General features: G+C 50.1%; 1 protein-coding gene across 2 annotated transcripts in view; it reads left to right on the top strand.

The window, feature by feature from the left end:
- The window catches only part of Ranbp3 (RAN binding protein 3), a 45,066-nt gene that overhangs the window by 21,611 nt on the left and 5,873 nt on the right, over positions 1 to 17,582 (top strand). For both annotated transcript variants that reach the window (XM_059251712.1, XM_059251713.1), the window contains 6 exons: positions 1,516 to 1,552; positions 1,630 to 1,701; positions 12,665 to 12,730; positions 13,088 to 13,180; positions 13,932 to 14,059; positions 16,538 to 16,651. In XM_059251712.1, the coding sequence (XP_059107695.1) occupies positions 1,516 to 1,552; positions 1,630 to 1,701; positions 12,665 to 12,730; positions 13,088 to 13,180; positions 13,932 to 14,059; positions 16,538 to 16,651 (510 nt within the window). The remainder of the gene's footprint in view (positions 1 to 1,515; positions 1,553 to 1,629; positions 1,702 to 12,664; positions 12,731 to 13,087; positions 13,181 to 13,931; positions 14,060 to 16,537; positions 16,652 to 17,582) is intronic.

Genomic DNA, 17,582 nt, shown 5'->3' with positions numbered 1-17,582 from the left:
CCACTCACCAGTGCCCGCACAGTCCCCAGGGTGAATCACACTTGCAGGTTGGGCATGGATCCAGCAAGGTAGCAAAGACCTAGAGAGTGTTCTCAAGGCACCCCAGAGGACAAGAGGAAGCGTCAGGGTTCCCACACAGTATGGCTTTCACTGTGTGCTAGGTTGTAGGCCCTTGCTGGTTCTCTGAGATGCAGAGTTCATTGGGCAGATCCCCAGCAAATGTCTGTTGTGTGGCCGGGTACCACTGTGGGCTGGACTTGGGGTCCCATGGGATAACACCCCAGGTCAGGATCTGCACCCTGTCGGTGCAGTGTGAGCATAGAAATCAGCTGTGGGGTTGGTGCCCACCTGGGGGCAGGCAGTGGGGTCACATGATCAGGCTCTGAGCTGCTCTGTTTCTCATACCCCATCACATGACCCCAAGTGCTGCAGAGCCGCTCAGCATGATATCCTCTGCAGCCCCCAGAGATCTGACATCGTGTAGAAGGCAGAGCCTGGGTTAATTCCGGTGATGAGCTCTTGGAGTGGGGGTAGGGAGCTGGTGTTTCCTTGGAACCTGTGGGGACCATTGCTGTTCCTGTCCTGTGAGTGAGCAGAGGGGGCTTGCTTCTCTGACAAAGACCCGAGCTGTCAGCTCAGGCTGAGGAGAATGCCCAGGTCTGTTAGAGATTTGCTGTGCAGCACTGAGTAAATGTTCACCCTCTCTGGGCTCCCTGCCTCAGACTCTAGCACACTGCCTGTTTGCGCAGTTCTTGGGCTGAGCCAGTGTTTACATTGTTACAGGATTATGAGCAAAAGCCAGCAGATGCAGCCTGTGAGCCAGAAGCACTGGCTTTCTGGCCCTTTATGGGAAAAAATGGGCCAGGGCCGCTGCGGGAGGGTCTCTGCTGGCGCTCACTGTCTTTGGGTTTATTGATTGCATCGGTCGTTGGAGCATTCTCTTGGGTCGTCTCACTTAACCCTTGGCCGCTCTGTGGAGCCAGCACCCCCCATTTGGCTCAGCTTGAGCCCGGAGCATTTGGGGACCAGAGGGAAATGGGCTCTTGTGCCTTCCTAAGTGGCCAGGATCCGCCAGGGGTGCGTGTCCACCATTGGCCTTGGCTTCTGGCTGCAGGGTCTGAAGGGCAGTGCAGCACTAAGTGTGGACCCAGGGGGCTGTGTTGGGCTGGGGAAGGCCCTTGGCAGCCTGGCACAGCCCTGAAGCACTTTGGCCCAAACATCAGAATTTGCTTGTACTGGAGCTGACAGCCCCAAAGCAAGTGTGCACATGTGCCATAGAATGTTCCAGGGCGAAGGGTGGGAGCAAGGATGCTTTTGTGTTTAGACGTCTACATGAAACTTGTGTAGGCTGTGTATGTTAATGCACTTGCTGGGCCAGGGTGGGTTGTGCTGGAGGTGGGCTGTGGGCCGTTGGACCTGACCATGTTGGGAGTATCTTTAGGACAGGGCATGGGGAGTTGTGGGCACAGTTTGGGACACTTGGGGCCTTTCACCGCTTCTGTGTTCTCATTGCAGAGGTCTGCTGGCAGCTCTAGCCCAGAAGCCGGAGAAGGTAAGGAACTCTCTAGAACATTGGGCTGTCCTGGAGCCAAACCTGAATGCTCCCTAACCCCCCCACCCTGTGTCTAGATTCTGACCGTGAGGATGGAAACTACTGCCCTCCAATCAAGCGTGAGCGGACATCCTCTCTAACGCACTCAGGTGAGTGACAACCTCATGGGCCAGGGAGGGCCTGCCCCTGGGGCCCACCTGGCCTGAGGGAAGCTGACAGTCACCCTAAAGTGGAGTTGGGAGGTTCCTTGTCAAACTCTATGGGTATACCAACTGTGAATGTGACTCTCTGTAAGGACTTGGTCATTGGTGTGGACTGGAGGGGACAGTATGCTCACCCATCAGGTACCGTATGTGCACTCATACAGAGCCAGAGGGCAGTCACTTGTGTCCCCAGCTGAGGGCACATGGTGAGACCAAAGGGTCACCATGCATATGGATGCCGGCCTCTGGCTCTGACCAGTGCAGGAGTGAGGCTGGATCTAGGCAGAGACACTCTGGGAATTCTCCATTGGAGGCTGGCAAAGCCCAGCAGCCTCCTCACCCATAGGCCCCCTCAGGTCCGGTGACTGCTACTCTCCAGGGTGTGCCCTGGTGGCGGGGCCGCTTCTCCATATAGCCTGTGAGGAGTGTCACCTGGGCCTCATCTCCTGTGCAAACACAGCTTGGAGGCATGGTCTATCTTCAGTTCCTGAACCACCTCCCCCTCCAGCTGACAGACCTGGGTACTCCCAAACACAGCTCTTTGCTAGACTTTAACCAAATCAGAGAGGGTGTTTTTTTTTTTTTTGTTTGTTTGTTTTTGGGGTTTTTTTAAAACAAGATTTCTCTGTGTAACAGTCCTGGCTGTCCTGGAACTCACTTTGTAGCCCAGGCTGACCTTGAACTCACAGAGATTCACCTGCCTCTGTCTCCCAAGTGCTGGGATTAAAGGCGTGCACCACCACCACCTGACTAAGATTCATTGGTATTTTTATTTTACCTTTTTTTTATTAATTTTTTTCATTTATTTTACATACCAACCAGTTTCTCTTCCCTCTTCTCCTGTTCCCTTCCCCCACCTCCTTTCTACCCTCCTTCCCCCATCCATTTCTCAGAAAGGGGCAGGCCTCCCATGGGAGTCAACAAAGCATGGCATGTCAAGTTGAGGCAGGACCAAACTCCTCCCCCTGAGTTAAGGCTGAGTCAGGCATCTCTGTACAGGGAATAAGTTCCAAAAAGCCAGCCCATGGGCCAGGGACAGGTCCTGATCCCACTGCTAGGGGCCTCACAAACAGACCAAACTACACACTTTCATCCACATGCAGAAGGCCTAGGTCAGTTCCATACAGGCTCCCTAGCTGTCAGTCCAAAGCTCCCATTAGCTAGGGTCAGCTGTCTCTGTGGGTTTCTCCATCATGAACTTGATCCCCCTTGCTCATACAATCCTTCTTCCCTCTTGTCAACTGGTCTAGTGCTTGGCTGTGGATCTCTGCATCTGCTTCCATCAGTGACTGGATAAAGGCTCTCTGATGACAATTAAGATAGTCACCAATCTAATTACAGAAGAAGGCCAGTTCAGGCACCCTCTCCACTCTTGCTAGGAGTCTTAGCTGGGGTCATCCTTGTGGATTCTGGGAATTTACCTAACCCCAAAATGGCCCCTCTATAAAGATATCTCTTTCAGCTGGGCGGTAGTGGCTCACGCCTTTAATCCCAGCACTAGGGAGGCAGAGCCAGGCGGATCTTTGTGAGTTCGAGGCCAGCCTGGTCTATAGAGCAAGATCCAGGAAAGGCGCAAAACTACACAGAGAAACCCTGTCTCGAAAAACCAAAAAAAAAAAAAAAGATATCTCTTTCATTACTCTCTTCCTCTGTCCTACCCCCAACTCAACCAACCCAATTCCTCATATTCCCATCACCCATTCTCTCCCCTCCATCGTGCCCCACCACCTTCCCAGGGAAATCCATGCTTTGCTCTTAGGGTTCTCCTTGTTACTTAGCTTCTCTGGGGCTGTAGATTGTAGCCTGGTTATCCTTTGCTTTACATCTAATATCCACTTAAGAGTGGGTACATAACATGTTTGTCTTTCTGGGTCTGGGTTACTTCACTCATGATGATTTTTTTCTAGTTGCATCCATTTGCCTGCAAATTTTATGATGTCATTGTTTTTTTTTTTAATCAATGAGTAATACTCCATTGTGTAAATGTACCAAATTCTCCTTATCCATTCTTCGGTTGAGGGTCATCTAGGTTGTTTCCAGGTTCTGGCTGTTATGAATAATGATGCTGTGAATATAGTTGAGCAAGTGTCCTTGTAGTATAATTGAGCATCCTTTGGGTATATGCCCAAGAGTGGTATAGCTGGGTCTTGAGGTAGATTGATTCTCAATTTTCTGAGAAACCGCCATGCTGAATTCTAAAGTGTCTGTACAAGTTTGCACTTTGCATTCCCACCAGCAGTGGAGGAGTGTTCCCCTTACTCTATATCACCTTCAGCATAGGCTGTCATTAGTGGGTTTTTTTTTTTTTTTTAATTTTTTTTTTTTTTTTTAAATCTTAGCCATTCTGGTATCTCGGAGTTGTTTTGATTTACATTTTCTTGATGACTAAGGATGTTGATCAATTCCTTAAATGTCTTTCAGCCATTTGAGATTCTTTTGTTGAGAATTCTGTTTAGATTGGTATCCCATTTTTTAATTGGATTATTTGGTATTTTGATATCTAGTTTCTTGAGTTCTTTACATATTTTGGAGATCAGCCTTCTGTCAGATATGGGGTTGGTAAAGATCTTTCCCCATTCTGTAGGCTGCTGTTTTGTCTTATTGACGGTGTCCTTTGCCTTACAGAAGCTTTTAGGTTTCAGAAGGTCCCATTTATTTATTTACTTATTTATTTATTTGTGTTTTTTTCAGACAGGGTTTCTCTGTGTAACAGTCCTAGTTATCCTGAAACTCGCTTTGTAGACCAGGCTGGCCTCAAACTCACTGAGATCCGCCTGTCTCCCAAGTACTGAGATTAAAGGTGTGCGCCATCACTGCCTGGCTGAGGTCCCATTTATTAGTTGTCGATCTCAGTGTCTGTCCTACTGGTGTTATATTCAGGAAGTCATCCCCTGTGCCAATGTGTTCAAGGCTACTTCCCACTTTCTCTTCTATCAGGTTCAGTGTAGCTGGATTTATGTTGAGGTCTTTGATCCACTTGTACTTCAGTTTTGAGCAGGGTGATAGATATGGATCTATTTGCAATCTTCTACATGTTGACATCCAGTTATGCCAGCACCATTTGTTGAAGATGCTTTCTTTTTTCCATTGTATAATTTTTGGCTTCTTTGTCAGGTGTTCACAGTTGTGTGGATTTACATCAGGGTCTTCTATTTGAGTCCATTGGTCCACATGTCTGCTTTTATGCCAATACCAAGCTGTTTTTATTACTATAGCTCTATAGTAGAGCTTGAAGTCAGGGATGGTGATGCCTCTAGAAGTTCCTTTATTCTACAGGACTTTTTTTTTCTTTTTAAGCTATCCTGGGTTTTTTGTTTTTCCATATGAAGTTGAGTATTGTTCTTTCTCGATCTGTGAAAAGTTGTATTAGAATTCTGATAGGGATTGCATTGAATCTATAGATTGCTTTTGATAAGATTGCTGTTTTTGCTATGCTAATCCTACCTATCCATGAGCATGGGAGATCTTTCTGTTTTCTGATATCATCTTCGATTTCTTTCTTCAGAAACTTAAAGTTCTTGTCTACAGGTCTTTCATGTGTTTGGTTAGAGTTACTCTAAGATGTTATTTATGACTATTGTAAAGGGTGATGTTTCTCAGCCCATTTATCATTTGTATATAGGAGGGCTACTGATTTTTTTTTTTTTTTTTTTTTTTTTTTTTTGGTTTTTCGAGACAGGGTTTCTCTGTGTAGCTTTGCGCCTCTCCTGGAACTCACTTGGTAGCCCAGGCTGGCCTCGAACTCACAGAGATCCGCCTGGCTCTGCCTCCCGAGTGCTGGGATTAAAGGCGTGCGCCACCACCGCCCGGCCTGATTTTTTTTTGAGTTAATATTGTATCCTGCCACATTACTGAAAGTATCAGCTGTAGGAATTCCCTGGTAGAATCTTTGGGGTCACTTGTATACACTATCATCATCTGCAAATATTTCACGTGAAAGTTTGACTTCTTGCTTTCTAATTCATATCCCCTTGATCTCCTTTTGTTGTCTTATCGCTCTAGATAAAGCTTCGAGTACTATATTGAATAAATATGGAGAGCGTGGACAGCCTTGTCTTGTTCCTGATTTTAGTGGAATCGCTTTGAGTTTCTCTCCATTTAATGTGATGTTGGCTGTGGGCTTACTGTATATTGCTTTTATTATATTTAGGATCTTCCTTGTATCCCTGATTTCTCCAGAATCTTTTATTATGAAGGAGTGTTGGATTTTATCAAAGGCTTTTTCAGTGTCTAATGGTGGTGTTTTTTTTGTTTTGTTTTGTTTTGTTTTGTTTTGTTTTTTTTATGTGTTCTTGGATTCTGTTTGCCAGTATTTTATTGAGTATTTTTGCATTAATGTTCATGAGGGAGATTGGTCTGTAATTCTCTTTCTTTGTTGCATCTTTGTATGGTTTGGGTATCAGGGTAACTGCAGCCTCATAAAAAGAGTTTGGCAATGTTCCTTCTGTTTCTATTGTGTGGAACAATTTGAAGAGTATTGGAATTAGCTCTTCTTTGAAATTCTGGTAGAATTCTGTGCTGAAACCATCTGGTCCTGGGCTTTTTTCGGTTGGGAGACTTTGAATGACTTTCTATTTCTTTAGGGATTATGGATCTTTTAAATTGTTTATCTGGTCTTGATTTAATTTTGCTATATGGTACCTCTCGAGAAAATTGTCCATTTATTTTAGATTTTCTAATTTTGTGGAATACGGGTTTTTGAAGTATGACCTGATGATTCTTTGGATTTCCTCATTGTCTGTTGTTATGTCTCCCTTTTCATTTCTGATTTTGTTAATTTGCATATTCTCTCTTTGCCTTTTGGTTAGTTTAGATAAGGGTTTGTCTATCTTGTTGATTTTCTCAAAAAACCAACTCTTTCATTGATTCTTTGTATTGTTCTCTTTGTTTCTACTTTATTAATTTCAGTCCTCAATTTGATTATTTTCTGGCGTCTACTCCTCCTGGGTGAGTTTGCTTCTTTTTGTTCTAGAGCTTTCCGTTGTGCTGTTAAGTCACTAGTGTGAGAGTTCTCCATCTTCTCTACGTGAGCATTTAGTGCTGTGAACTTTCCTCTTAGCACTGCTTTCGTGATGTTCCGTAAGTTTGGGTATGTTGTCCATTCATTGTCATTGATCTCTAGGAAGTCTCTCATTTCTTTCTTTCTTTCCTCCTTGACCCAGTGGTGTAGCTCGAATTCTAATTGGCCTTAATAATAAAAACCCGGAGTCAGATATCGGGGTAAAAGCTGAAAGATCAGAGAAGCAGAATAGCCAGCCACTAGAGAGACTTCTTAACCTCCCCCGAATCCTTCTATCACTTCCTGTTTCCTCCTCCCAAGGGCTGGGATTAAAGGTGTCTACCACCACTGCCTGGCCTCTATGGTTAACTAGTGGCTAGCTGTATTTGTTAGAGCACAAACAAAATATCACTACATAGTGGTGATTCAGTTGAGAGTTGTTCAGTTTCCATAAGTTTGAAGGTTTTCTGTAATTTTTGTTGTTGTTTAATTCTAACTTTAAGCCATGGTGATCCGATAAGATACAGATGGTTATTACAGTGTTTTTGTATTTGTTGAGATTTGCTTTGTCACTGAGTATGTGGTCAGTTTTAGAGAAGGTTCCATGAGGTGCTGAGAAGAAGGTATGTTCTTTTTTGTGTGGGTGAAATACTCTGTAGATGTCTATTAAGTCCACTTGAGTCATAATGTCTGTTAGGTCCCTTGTTTCTCGGTTAAGTTTCTGTCTGGCAGATCTGTCCAGTGGTGAGAGTGGGGTGTTGAAGTCTCCCACTATTAGTGTGTGGGGGGGGGTTGATATGTGATTTAAGCTTTAGTAATGTTTCTTTTACAAATGTGGATGTCCTTGTATTTGCAGCATAGATGTTCAGAATTGAGACTATGTTGATGGATTTTTCCTTCAATGAATATAAAATGTCCTTCTCCGTTTCTTTTGATTAATTTTAGTTTGAAGTTTATTTTGTTAGCTATTAGGATAGCTATACCAGCTTGTTTCTTAGGTATTGTTTAAATCTGGTTTTGTCATGGAATACCTTGTTTATTCCGTCTATGGTGATTGAAAGTTTTACTGGGTATAATAGTCTGGGTTGGCATCCGTGGTCTCTTAGTGTCTGCATAATGTCTGTCCTGGACCTTACGGCTTGCAGAGTCTCCACTGAGAAGTCAGGTGATACTCTTGACGGGTCTGCCTTTATATGTTACTTGGCCTTTTTCCTTTGCAGCTCTTAATATTTTTCTTTATTCTGTATGTTTAGTGTTTTGATTATTATGTGGTCAGGGGGACTTTTTTTGTGGGGGCGGTCCAGCCTATTTGGTGTTCTGTCAGCTTCTTGTAGCCTTTATAGGCATGCCCTTCTTTAGGTTGGGCAAGTTTTCTTCTATGATTTTGTTGAATATGTTTTCTGTACCTTTGAGCTGGAATTCACCTCTTTTATTCTCCTCTTTTTCTTAGGTTTGGTCTTTTCATGGTGTCCCAGATTTCCTGGATGTTTTGTGAATTTAACATTTTCATTGACTGATAAATCCATTTTCTTTATTGTATCTTCAACACCAGAGATTCTCTCTTCCATCTCTTGTATTCTGTTGATTATGCTTGCATCTGTAGTTCCTGTTTGTTTACTCAGATTTTCTGTTTCCAGCATTCCCTCGGTTTGTGTCTTCTTCATTGCCTCTATTTCAGTTTTCAGGCCTTGAACTGTTTCCTTTGCCTGTTTGATTGTTTTTTTCTTGGCTATCTTTAAGGGATTTATTGATTTCTTCCAATTTTTGTTTGTCTCTTCCTTGATTTCTTTCTTTCTTTCTTTCTTTCTTTCTTTCTTTCTTTCTTTCTTTCTTTCTTTCTCTCCCCCCCCCCCCCCCGACTGGGTTTCTGTGTGTAGCTTTGGCACCTTTCCTGGAACTCACTCTGTAGTCCAGGCTGGCCTTGAACTCACAGAGATCCGCCTGGCTCTGCCTCTCAGTGCTGGGATTAAAGGTGTGTGCCACCACCGCCGACTTCCTTAATTTCTTTAAGGGAATTTTTCATTTCCTCCTTAAGGGCCTCTATCATCTTCATAAAGTTATTTTTAAGGTCATTTTCTTGTGTTTCCACTGCATTGGAATGTTGAGGTCTTGCTGGTCTAGGATCCCTGGGTTCTGGTGGCGCCATACTGCTCTTTTGGTTGTTGAATGTATTCTCACACTGGCGTTTACTCATCTGTTCTTCCAACTGGTGTGGTTTGCACCTGTGCCTATGTAATCTGCTGGGGTGGCAGGGGAGGGCTGGCCATGGAGAGGATGTTCAGGTACGAAGGGTTGGGCGGTGGAGGGTGGTGGTGCAGCCTGGAGGCGGGTCTCTCACCTGCTTGCAGGCTGGTGGGGATTGCACTAGAGCAGTGGGGTTACACTAGAGTTGGGGCAGGGCCCTGCTGCCTTGCTGGGGCTGGGATGGAATGGGGAGAGGCATGGGATGTGCCCTGGGGTTAGGGTCTGGAGTTTGGGGCCGTCCAGCTGGGAGGGCCGTCACTCACCTGTTTTTCCAGTTGGTGTGATTTGTGCCTGTGTCTGTAGTCTGCTGGAGTAGTGGGGGAGGACTGAGCATGGGGAGGATGTTTGGGTGCGTGAGGTTGGGCGGTGGACTGGATTTTGGAGGGACAGAGTCCAGTGGGTGACGGGGGGTGCTGGTGCAGCCTGGAGGCGGGTCTCTCACCTGCTTGCAGGCCGGTGGGGACTGCTCGTATTTTTAATAAACAACAGAAAACCAGGCTGACGCTCAGTGGGTAGTGCACTCGCCTAGTGTGCAGGAGGCCCTGGGTTTGGATCCCAGGAACCATATAAACCAGGCGTAGTGGTGAGCACCAGTCGGCCGAGCACTCAGGATCAGGTGTTCAAGATCATTCTCGTTCTCAGTGTCATTCTCTGGCCCGCTTGGCTTGTGAGACCAGGAAGGGGCCTGGCTGTGTTCTTGGACAGTGGGTCCCCAGGTAGTCGCTACACCTAGCTTGACCCCAAGCATTGTCTTTAGCCACAGTGAGGGCACTGTGAGGGGCAGCCTATTTTGGTCTTTCCACTCTGACGCCAGCCCTGAGACTTCTTAGGCTAGAATCCCTATAAAAGATCTCCCTACCCAGGCTCACAGACAGGGTACTGTGGCCTAAGCTGCCTGGTGTAAACACTGCAGCCCCACTGCAGCCTTGGCCCTGCTTCATCCCTGACCTCCCTTTCTGGTCTAGAAGCCAGCTTCTCTGAGAGTCCCCTGGTTTTTCCTGAAGAGCATGACCATGTGGGATCCTGGCCTCCTGCCTCTGGTTCTCATCCTGGTGGCCCATCCCTGGGTGGCAGGTGTTACTTCTGCTCTGTGAGGAGGTCTGGTCCAATTCCTCTGATGATCCGGCCCTTCACAGCGGCATACCGCCTTGATTTGAAGGCCCCGTGCCAGTTTGTTGGGTAGAGTGCTTTTCTCAATGGCTCCTCTCTGTCTTGCTCTTGAGGCAGGGTCTTTGCCTGGACGAGAAGCTCACAGTTGGGTCCAGGTTGCCCGGCCAGGCAAGCTCAGGATCCATCCTCTGGATCCTTTGGCTTTGTATGTGAATACTGGAGATGCGAACTCAGGGCCTTAGACCTGCAGGGAGGCCTTCCCCTCTCCCCCAGCTGTCTCCCCAGCCCATTGTGATGACTCGATTCCTCATAGGAGAGTCTGCAGGCCCAGGGCTGTCTTTGGGGGACTCACAGGAGGGACTTGGCCTCTCTTGGTGTTACTGTCCATCCTTAGTCAGGGTGCTGTCTTCCCGGGCGTGGCTGTGCTCTCCCTGTGCAGGAAGCTCTCCTTGTTTGCCGCACTCTTGTGTCTGCTCCTGTTCTTGGGTCTTCAGCAGGGCGGCTGTGAATCCCATCACCTGTTTGAGCCGATGGCTTCTGTCATGGATCTGTTTGATGCAGTCTGAAGAGCGAGCGCTCCTGGTCCCTTCCCTCTGGTCCCTCCCAGGACTTTTCTCACCATTCCATCTCAGTCCTGGAGTCTGCCTTCTCCATTAGGGGGTGGACTCTAGAGCCAGGATCTTGGTGCTCAGGGTACCCTGCTGGGCCCTGTTCCTGGGCATGTGGAGCCTGCGCTGATGGGGCTCAACATCCTAGCCCTTCTTGCTGACATCAAGAAACCTGGTTTCAGCCAGGCATGGAGACACACGTCTGTCATCTCAACTCAGGCGGTGGAGGTAGGAAGATCAGGAGTTCAAGGTCATCCTCAGCTACACAGTGAGCCTGAGGAAGAAACCTGGCTCTACTCCTTATCCTCTCGTCATGCCGCGGTCCCAGCCAGCCACATGCTTGCCCAGCCCCCAGCCATGGCAGCCGCTGCTCTGGGAGCTTTGCCAGCTTCAGGCCAGCCTGGCTCAGTCCCCAGTGTATTCCCAATTAAGCAGGGAGCTCCCTTGGGTCAGCAGTATCACCCAGCACCCCTGCCCCTTGGGTAGCATAAATCCAACAGCCAGCTGTAAGTGTGGGAGGGATGGAGCCTGGGTTCCCCAGGTCCTATTGCAACATTGTTAGCAAACTGAGTCTCCAGGGGGGCTGAGAAGAGCCCAGGGTGTCCCTGTGGATGGGGCCAGGGACAGACTCTAAGCCTTGGCTGCCCAGCCCACTTAGTGTCGACAGTGTCTGTCCACCTGCTCATAGTGATACCCACCCTGCATGGATTTCTGTGTGCTAGCACAGCGGCCACGCTGGTGTGCCACGCTGGTACAGGTGAGTGGCAGCGGTCCCTATGGCCAGTTGTGGTACCCTCAGTCTTAAAGGTTGTGTTGATACTTCTGTGGGGAACAGGACCCTGAAGGACCTCCTGTGGCCAGGATTCAGGTGCCCAAAGCTAGTCTTTGGGGCCTCCGGTTACACTGTTTTAGGAACTTGGTCTCAGGTTTGAAAAGTATGGCCCAGCGCTAACCCTGTAGGCACCCTGCCCCGCTGCATGACTGCCTGCGGTGGCCTTGTGTCACACGTGCAGGTGCTCGAGTCTGCTCTGACTGGGTGGTCCCCAGTGCAGCGCCTGGGCCTTCCAGTGCAACCAGTCAGAGCCCGTGTGACAGTACGCTTGAGTGGCATCAGTGTGAGCCCCACTCCAGTCCCCCTCGGCGTCGCCCCTCCTCAGCTGCAGGCATCATGAGTCTGCTTTGTATTTCTGAGCTACTGGGTATTTTCTGTCCACGGACCTGCACTGTGGGACCTTCTCTTCACCTAAGACTTGGCCTTTTCCCGATGTTTCTAGATGAGGTTCCTTGTCTGTGTGTGTGGTCCACACACGTGTCGCAAGGATGCTGGTATGCCCACCTGTGCCTGTCCACACCCCTGTCATCATTCGTCACTGCCCCCCTGGCAGAGGGCTCCAGGATGCTCCTGTCCGCCTGCACTCTATGTGCTTTTGCTGTGGTGTGGGGGGGATTTGAACTCCGGTCCTTGGCTTGCACAGCAGGCACTTCACCCGCTGGGCCAGCCCCGTGTTTTAGGGCTTTCTTCTGTTGACCTTGTCCGTCAGGAGAGTGGTGCGTACGGTGGGGTCTGCATTTGTCATGCCTGCCTGTGGCTTTTACAGTTTCCTCACACCTTCTTAGACCAACTGTCCTTGTAGCCCCAGCTCTCATTACCTGCTAGCTTGGTCACCAAGCCTCTTGTGAGTGGCTGACAGGGCTGGTGTGCCCAGCAGTACCACACTTCCGTCCTGGGAGGAAAGCCAGAGCCTAGTGGACACTTCACCCTGCCTCAGTGTCTTCATCCTCCAGGTCCCTGTGCTGGCCTTGCTGCAGAGCCACACCTCTGACCCAGGCCTCCTGCTTTCCTGTTGCAGCCTGGACCATTCTCGGGGGTCCTAGGCCCACTGTGCACCCTGTTGTGCTGTGCTCCTGCCCCCCACAGGCTGAGCTCAGCTGTGTCTTGTGCTTGCAGAGGAGAAGAGCAGCGGCTTCCGGCTGAAGCCCCCGACGCTCATCCATGGCCAGGCACCCAGTGCAGGTGGGTGACATTTCCAGACCTCTGCCTGGCCCCAGGATCCTTGCTGCAGGCCCAGTCTGTCTACAGGGACCATGACCGACATGAACACAACCCTGGAAAGCTGCTCAGATCTGCGGGGGCAGGGTGTCTCCTACCTGGGAACTCACTGTGACCCTGCACCAGCCATGGCCATCTCCCCTTGCATTGGGCCCACTCTGGGAGGGTAGCTGGGACCTAGGCCTCATCACAGATCCCAGTGGCAGGTGACTGTCACTGTAGAAAAGTGTTGGTGTTGAGTGTTGCCTCCTTGCATGACCACTTGAGTTGATGTGCTCTGGAGCAGCAGGGACAAGATTCCTAGAATCCACTGTGTTTCAGGTCTGCCCAGCCAGAAGCCCAGGGAACAGCAGCGTGGTGTGCTCCGCCCAGCTGTGCTGCAGGCCCCACAGCCCAAGGTGCTGTCACAGACGGGTAAGGGACCAAGTCACAGTCGGAGGTACAGAGGCAGGGGGATTCTTGGGGCCAGCTCCGTTCTGGGGAGCCCTGATAGAAGGATGGGGTGCTGCCCACCTCTCTTGTCAACTTCCCACACTGTGCTCTGTCACCCTTGCAGAGCAGTTTCCAGGCTGCCTGGGGCTCGCTGGGCTTTGGTCCTGTCATTCAAAAGCTCAGTAGTGGACTGGGAGCTGGCTTACGCTGATTAATCACCCGAAGTCTGCTTGGCTCCAGTGCTCTTGATTTGGGGGCCAGCAGGATGGCCCAGCATGTTAGGGGGATTGCCATTTTGTCTTGGTTTAGTTGGACTTTTATGACTCTGCATCTCACTGTGCAGCCCAGTCTGCTGGAGAATGAAACCCAGGCCTTGTATACTGAGCTGCATGCCAGTATAATATCTTCCAGAATAAAGACAGCAGCCCCTTGTGTGAGGTTTGGGCATTTTTTTGTTTTTAATCTAAGAATGCATGATTTTTTTTTTAAAATGTAGCCCTAATTGACCTCTAATTTGCTATGTAGCTCTGCCCTTGAATTTACAGAGATCCACCTGCTCTGCCTCCCAAGTGTTGGGATTAAAAGCACTCACCACCATGCACAGCCTAAGATGAATGAAATTTAGAAGCCTGTTTACAAAGGAGTCCTAGACAGAGTCCAGCAGCTTGACCAGCTGCCAGAGAGCTAGGGGGAACATCTGCCACCTGTCCACTCTTTTTCCTCCCTCTTACAGTCCCCAGCAGCGGCACCAATGGGGTCAGCATGCCAGCAGACTGCACGGGACCAGCCATGTCCGCATCACCAGAAAACCTCACACAGAAGAGCCCTTCCGAGTCTGCCGAGGGGACAAACACACTTGAGGTTGGTGGGTCGTGGGGCTGGCTAGAGTGGGCTGCAACGGCAGACCCTGATGTAACGTCTGTGTGGGTTCTCCATCCCGACGCCCTTAGTGGTTTCCAGCACTGAGCATGCCTGGGCTTGCTTAGTGTTCTATGCACAGCTGCACCTGTCACGCTGTAACACAATACCCAGGCAGGGGTGTTCGCAGAGACAGGTTCCTGGGCTCACAGCATGGGGCTGTCCCCCCAGCACACACACATACCCCTGGCTGGTTACAGCCCACTTCACTGGGAAAGCTCTTTGTGAGGATGGTGCTCTTGTGACCTACCCACTTCCACAGGGCCCCTGTTAAAAGTCCTCTCCACACCATACCAAGGCCTGAGAGCCCAGCCACTGGACACCCAACATTGATTGATGGGCTGTCAGTCACTGTCAGGATGGGCCCCACTGCCCAGGAGCCCAGAAGTGACTTGTGGCTCTGTCTCCACGACAAAGTCCTGTGCGTGTGTGTTGTGCCCCCTCCCCAAGTCACAGATGAGCCCTCAGGGTGCAGATATGCTGGTGCTGGGGGGTCAGCCCTGAGAAGCTCGCCTAAGAGGAGGCCCCTGCAGCCCAGGGGTTCAAGGCCTGGCAGTGTGCTGGCAGCCGGTGAGAGGGGTTGATGGAGATCCCACTTCCCAGGCTGCCTGCTGTGCTCTTGAACTCATCCATATGGAGTCACAGTCAGAGCTGTGTGTCTGTTCTCACCAGGAAAGTGCTCGAGGAAGCGGGATTCTAGGGCTGCATGGGGAAGTGCTCATCCCACTCCAGCGCCCTAAGTGGGGACATGAATGGCTCCCAGCCTGTTTCTTGTGAGCGTGGCTGAGACTCGGGAGGGAAAGCTGGTGCACAGTTCCAGCCAGGCTGTGCCAGCATCCAGCTCCACCCACCCAGGGTTCCCACCCTGTCCTCCACAGTGCACACCCCTCCTATTCCTCAGCCGGGGACACACTGGGCCACCTCCTAGCCAGCAGGCTGGGTGCTCAGTGCCTAACATTGATCTGACTCCGGATCTGTCCAGATTTGACCCCAAGGCCCCACGTTCCGGATGTCCTGGGATGGGCAGGATCACCATGCTTATTATCTCTGGTCATGTGACAAGAGCAGGCTGGACCCCTACCTTCTCAGCCATTCCTGGCTCGTGACGTTGACACTAGTTGATCAGGGATGCTGACTTAGGGGCCAGGGAGTGGGATTCAGCCTCTGACAGGCACTGGCCAGGAGGCAGAGCCTCCTGGTGACGCAGGACAGACAGGAGGACAGAAACCTTTGCAGGGTCACAACAGGCCTGGGGACTGGTTCTCAGTGGGGAATGGTGCCCAACAGGCATATGGAGGACTGTGCATACAAGCCACACTCCCTGTGTAGGCACAGGGCCATGGCAGAGTGAGAATGGAACCAGATTTATAGGTTGTCAAGCCAGTAGACTATTAAACTCTTGACAGACTAGCAGAGAACACAGTTAGCACTGTGCCACCCTTTCTGCCACTGTGAGCTGCTGTCACAGACATGTTGGGGCTCCTGAACTGCAGGGCACCCACCACCCCTTCCATGTGCAGCCAGGGAATTACCCCCAAAGGTCTCCTGGAAGCACTCCAAATTCCCCTCATCTAGGCCACACGGGTGAACAAGTCCCTGAACTCAGGAGAGTCACACTTGCAAGACAGCATTTAGAAGGACCAGTGAGAGGGCTTACCAAATTAAAAATGCTTGCTTCTGAGCCTGATGACCTGAGCTGGATCCCAGTGGTGGAAGTGACCAGTCCAGGGAGTTGCCCTTTGATTTCTGTACATGCACACATGCTCATACACACACATAGACGAAGAAATATAATTTGGAAAAAACAAAAACATGAGCTGTGAGTTGGAAGTGAGCGGCCTGCAATGTGAGATCCTCCAGCTATTGTCTCTGCCCACAGTGGAATCCCATATCTGTGTTCCACACCACACCATTTCCTCTCATGGCTGACATGGGGCTCATCTGGTCTGTCTCTTAGTAGCTGCTGTGACTCTGCCCTTTGCCGTTGATAGTTTACATCCTGAGTGTCCATCCCCTTGCCTGATGGGACCGTTGATACTGATTCTGGCTCTGTTGGCACCAGGGATTGGTGACGTGCCCTGCCCTCTGACAACCAGTGTCCTCATGCCTGAGCTAGAGTACTGAGAGTGTGTTCTTAGAGCTGCCTTCTGAGCACCGGGTGTGATGTTCACAGTCTGCCTCTCAGAGGGGTGCCCTTGGATCTTGAGCTCCCCACATCCACCTTGCCTCTATCAGCTGCACTGGGGCAGGGGACTGGTGGTGTTGGCCAGCTGCCAGTCTTCAGGCCTTTCTCTAATGCTGCCCACCCCAGCAGACCCCATCATAGCTGCCAGTCATGCTCATGCCCAGCTGACTTCGGGCTCTTGGACGCTCTGTTGTTATCACTTCTAAATATGATTGGGTTCTTTTCTTTTCCTGTAGGAGAAAGTGCTTCAGAAAACGCCACATGGCACCTCAGAGGAGGGGCACTCTGAAGAGGAACAGGTGGCCCCACAGGCCTTTGTGTTTGGACAGAACTTGAGAGACAGAGTGAAGGTATTTGCTGGGTGGATGTGGGGCAGAGAAACTCCAGCAGACAGTCCTTAAGGAGAGTGGCCTGGGGTACCCATGACAGCCACATATCTACCCAGACATCCATTGCCCAAGGCTCCATCCCACTAAGAATCCCTCCCTACTTTGAGATGGTGTTTCATGTGACCCAGGCTAGCCTCAAGTTCACTATGTAACCAAGGATGAACTGAACTCCTGATCCTCAAGTCCTAGGATTTCAGGCTACCTCAGGTCGTCTTTTCAGGAGCTACACTAAAATAATGATTTGACATGGGTTTGATTTGAGACAAGGTCTCATATAGCCCGGGCTAGTCTTGAACTCACTATGTGGCTATGCATGACCTTGGACTCCTGATCCTCTCGCCTCAGCCTCCTGAGCGCTGGGATAGCAGTGGTGCACTACCCGGCCTGGCTTGTGTGAGCTGGGCCCTGGGCTCAGGCAGCCCTCACCTCAGCCTCAGCAGCCAGGACCATGGGGGCCACCACAGAATCATCAGCAGAGTGGTGAGACCGTGCCTCGCTCCTAGAAACCAAGTCTAACGCCTGCAATGCCAGAGGATAGGGTCTGGGACACTCCAGGCATGCAGCTCTGCCCTCCGCCTTCAAGTGTCTTGCCAGGAAGCCTTCTAGGCAGACTTATGGCCACTTCTGGCTTACGGGCGCCACCAAGACAGTGGAGCACCAGGCATGGGAATAAAGAGGACTGAGGCACTGCTCAGCACCCCACAGAGCCCAGGATGCCCCTCAGAATGATCTGGCCTGTGTCCCACCATGCTGGGAGGCTGAGGCAGGAGGATGGAGGAAACCAGGCCAGCCTGGGCTGCATAACAAGACCTTGTCACCACATTGAGAACTCTCCACCATGTAGAAGACTCCAGTGTGTCTCCTGTTTCCTTGTCCCTCACTGTCTGGTGGA

This window comes from Peromyscus eremicus, unplaced genomic scaffold, assembly GCF_949786415.1.
Source record: "Peromyscus eremicus unplaced genomic scaffold, PerEre_H2_v1 PerEre#2#chr22_unloc_1, whole genome shotgun sequence".
NCBI classification, from domain to species: Eukaryota; Metazoa; Chordata; class Mammalia; order Rodentia; family Cricetidae; genus Peromyscus; species Peromyscus eremicus.
The sequence above is the reverse complement of the archived record's forward strand: the minus strand, read 5'-3'. Positions and strand labels throughout refer to the sequence as shown.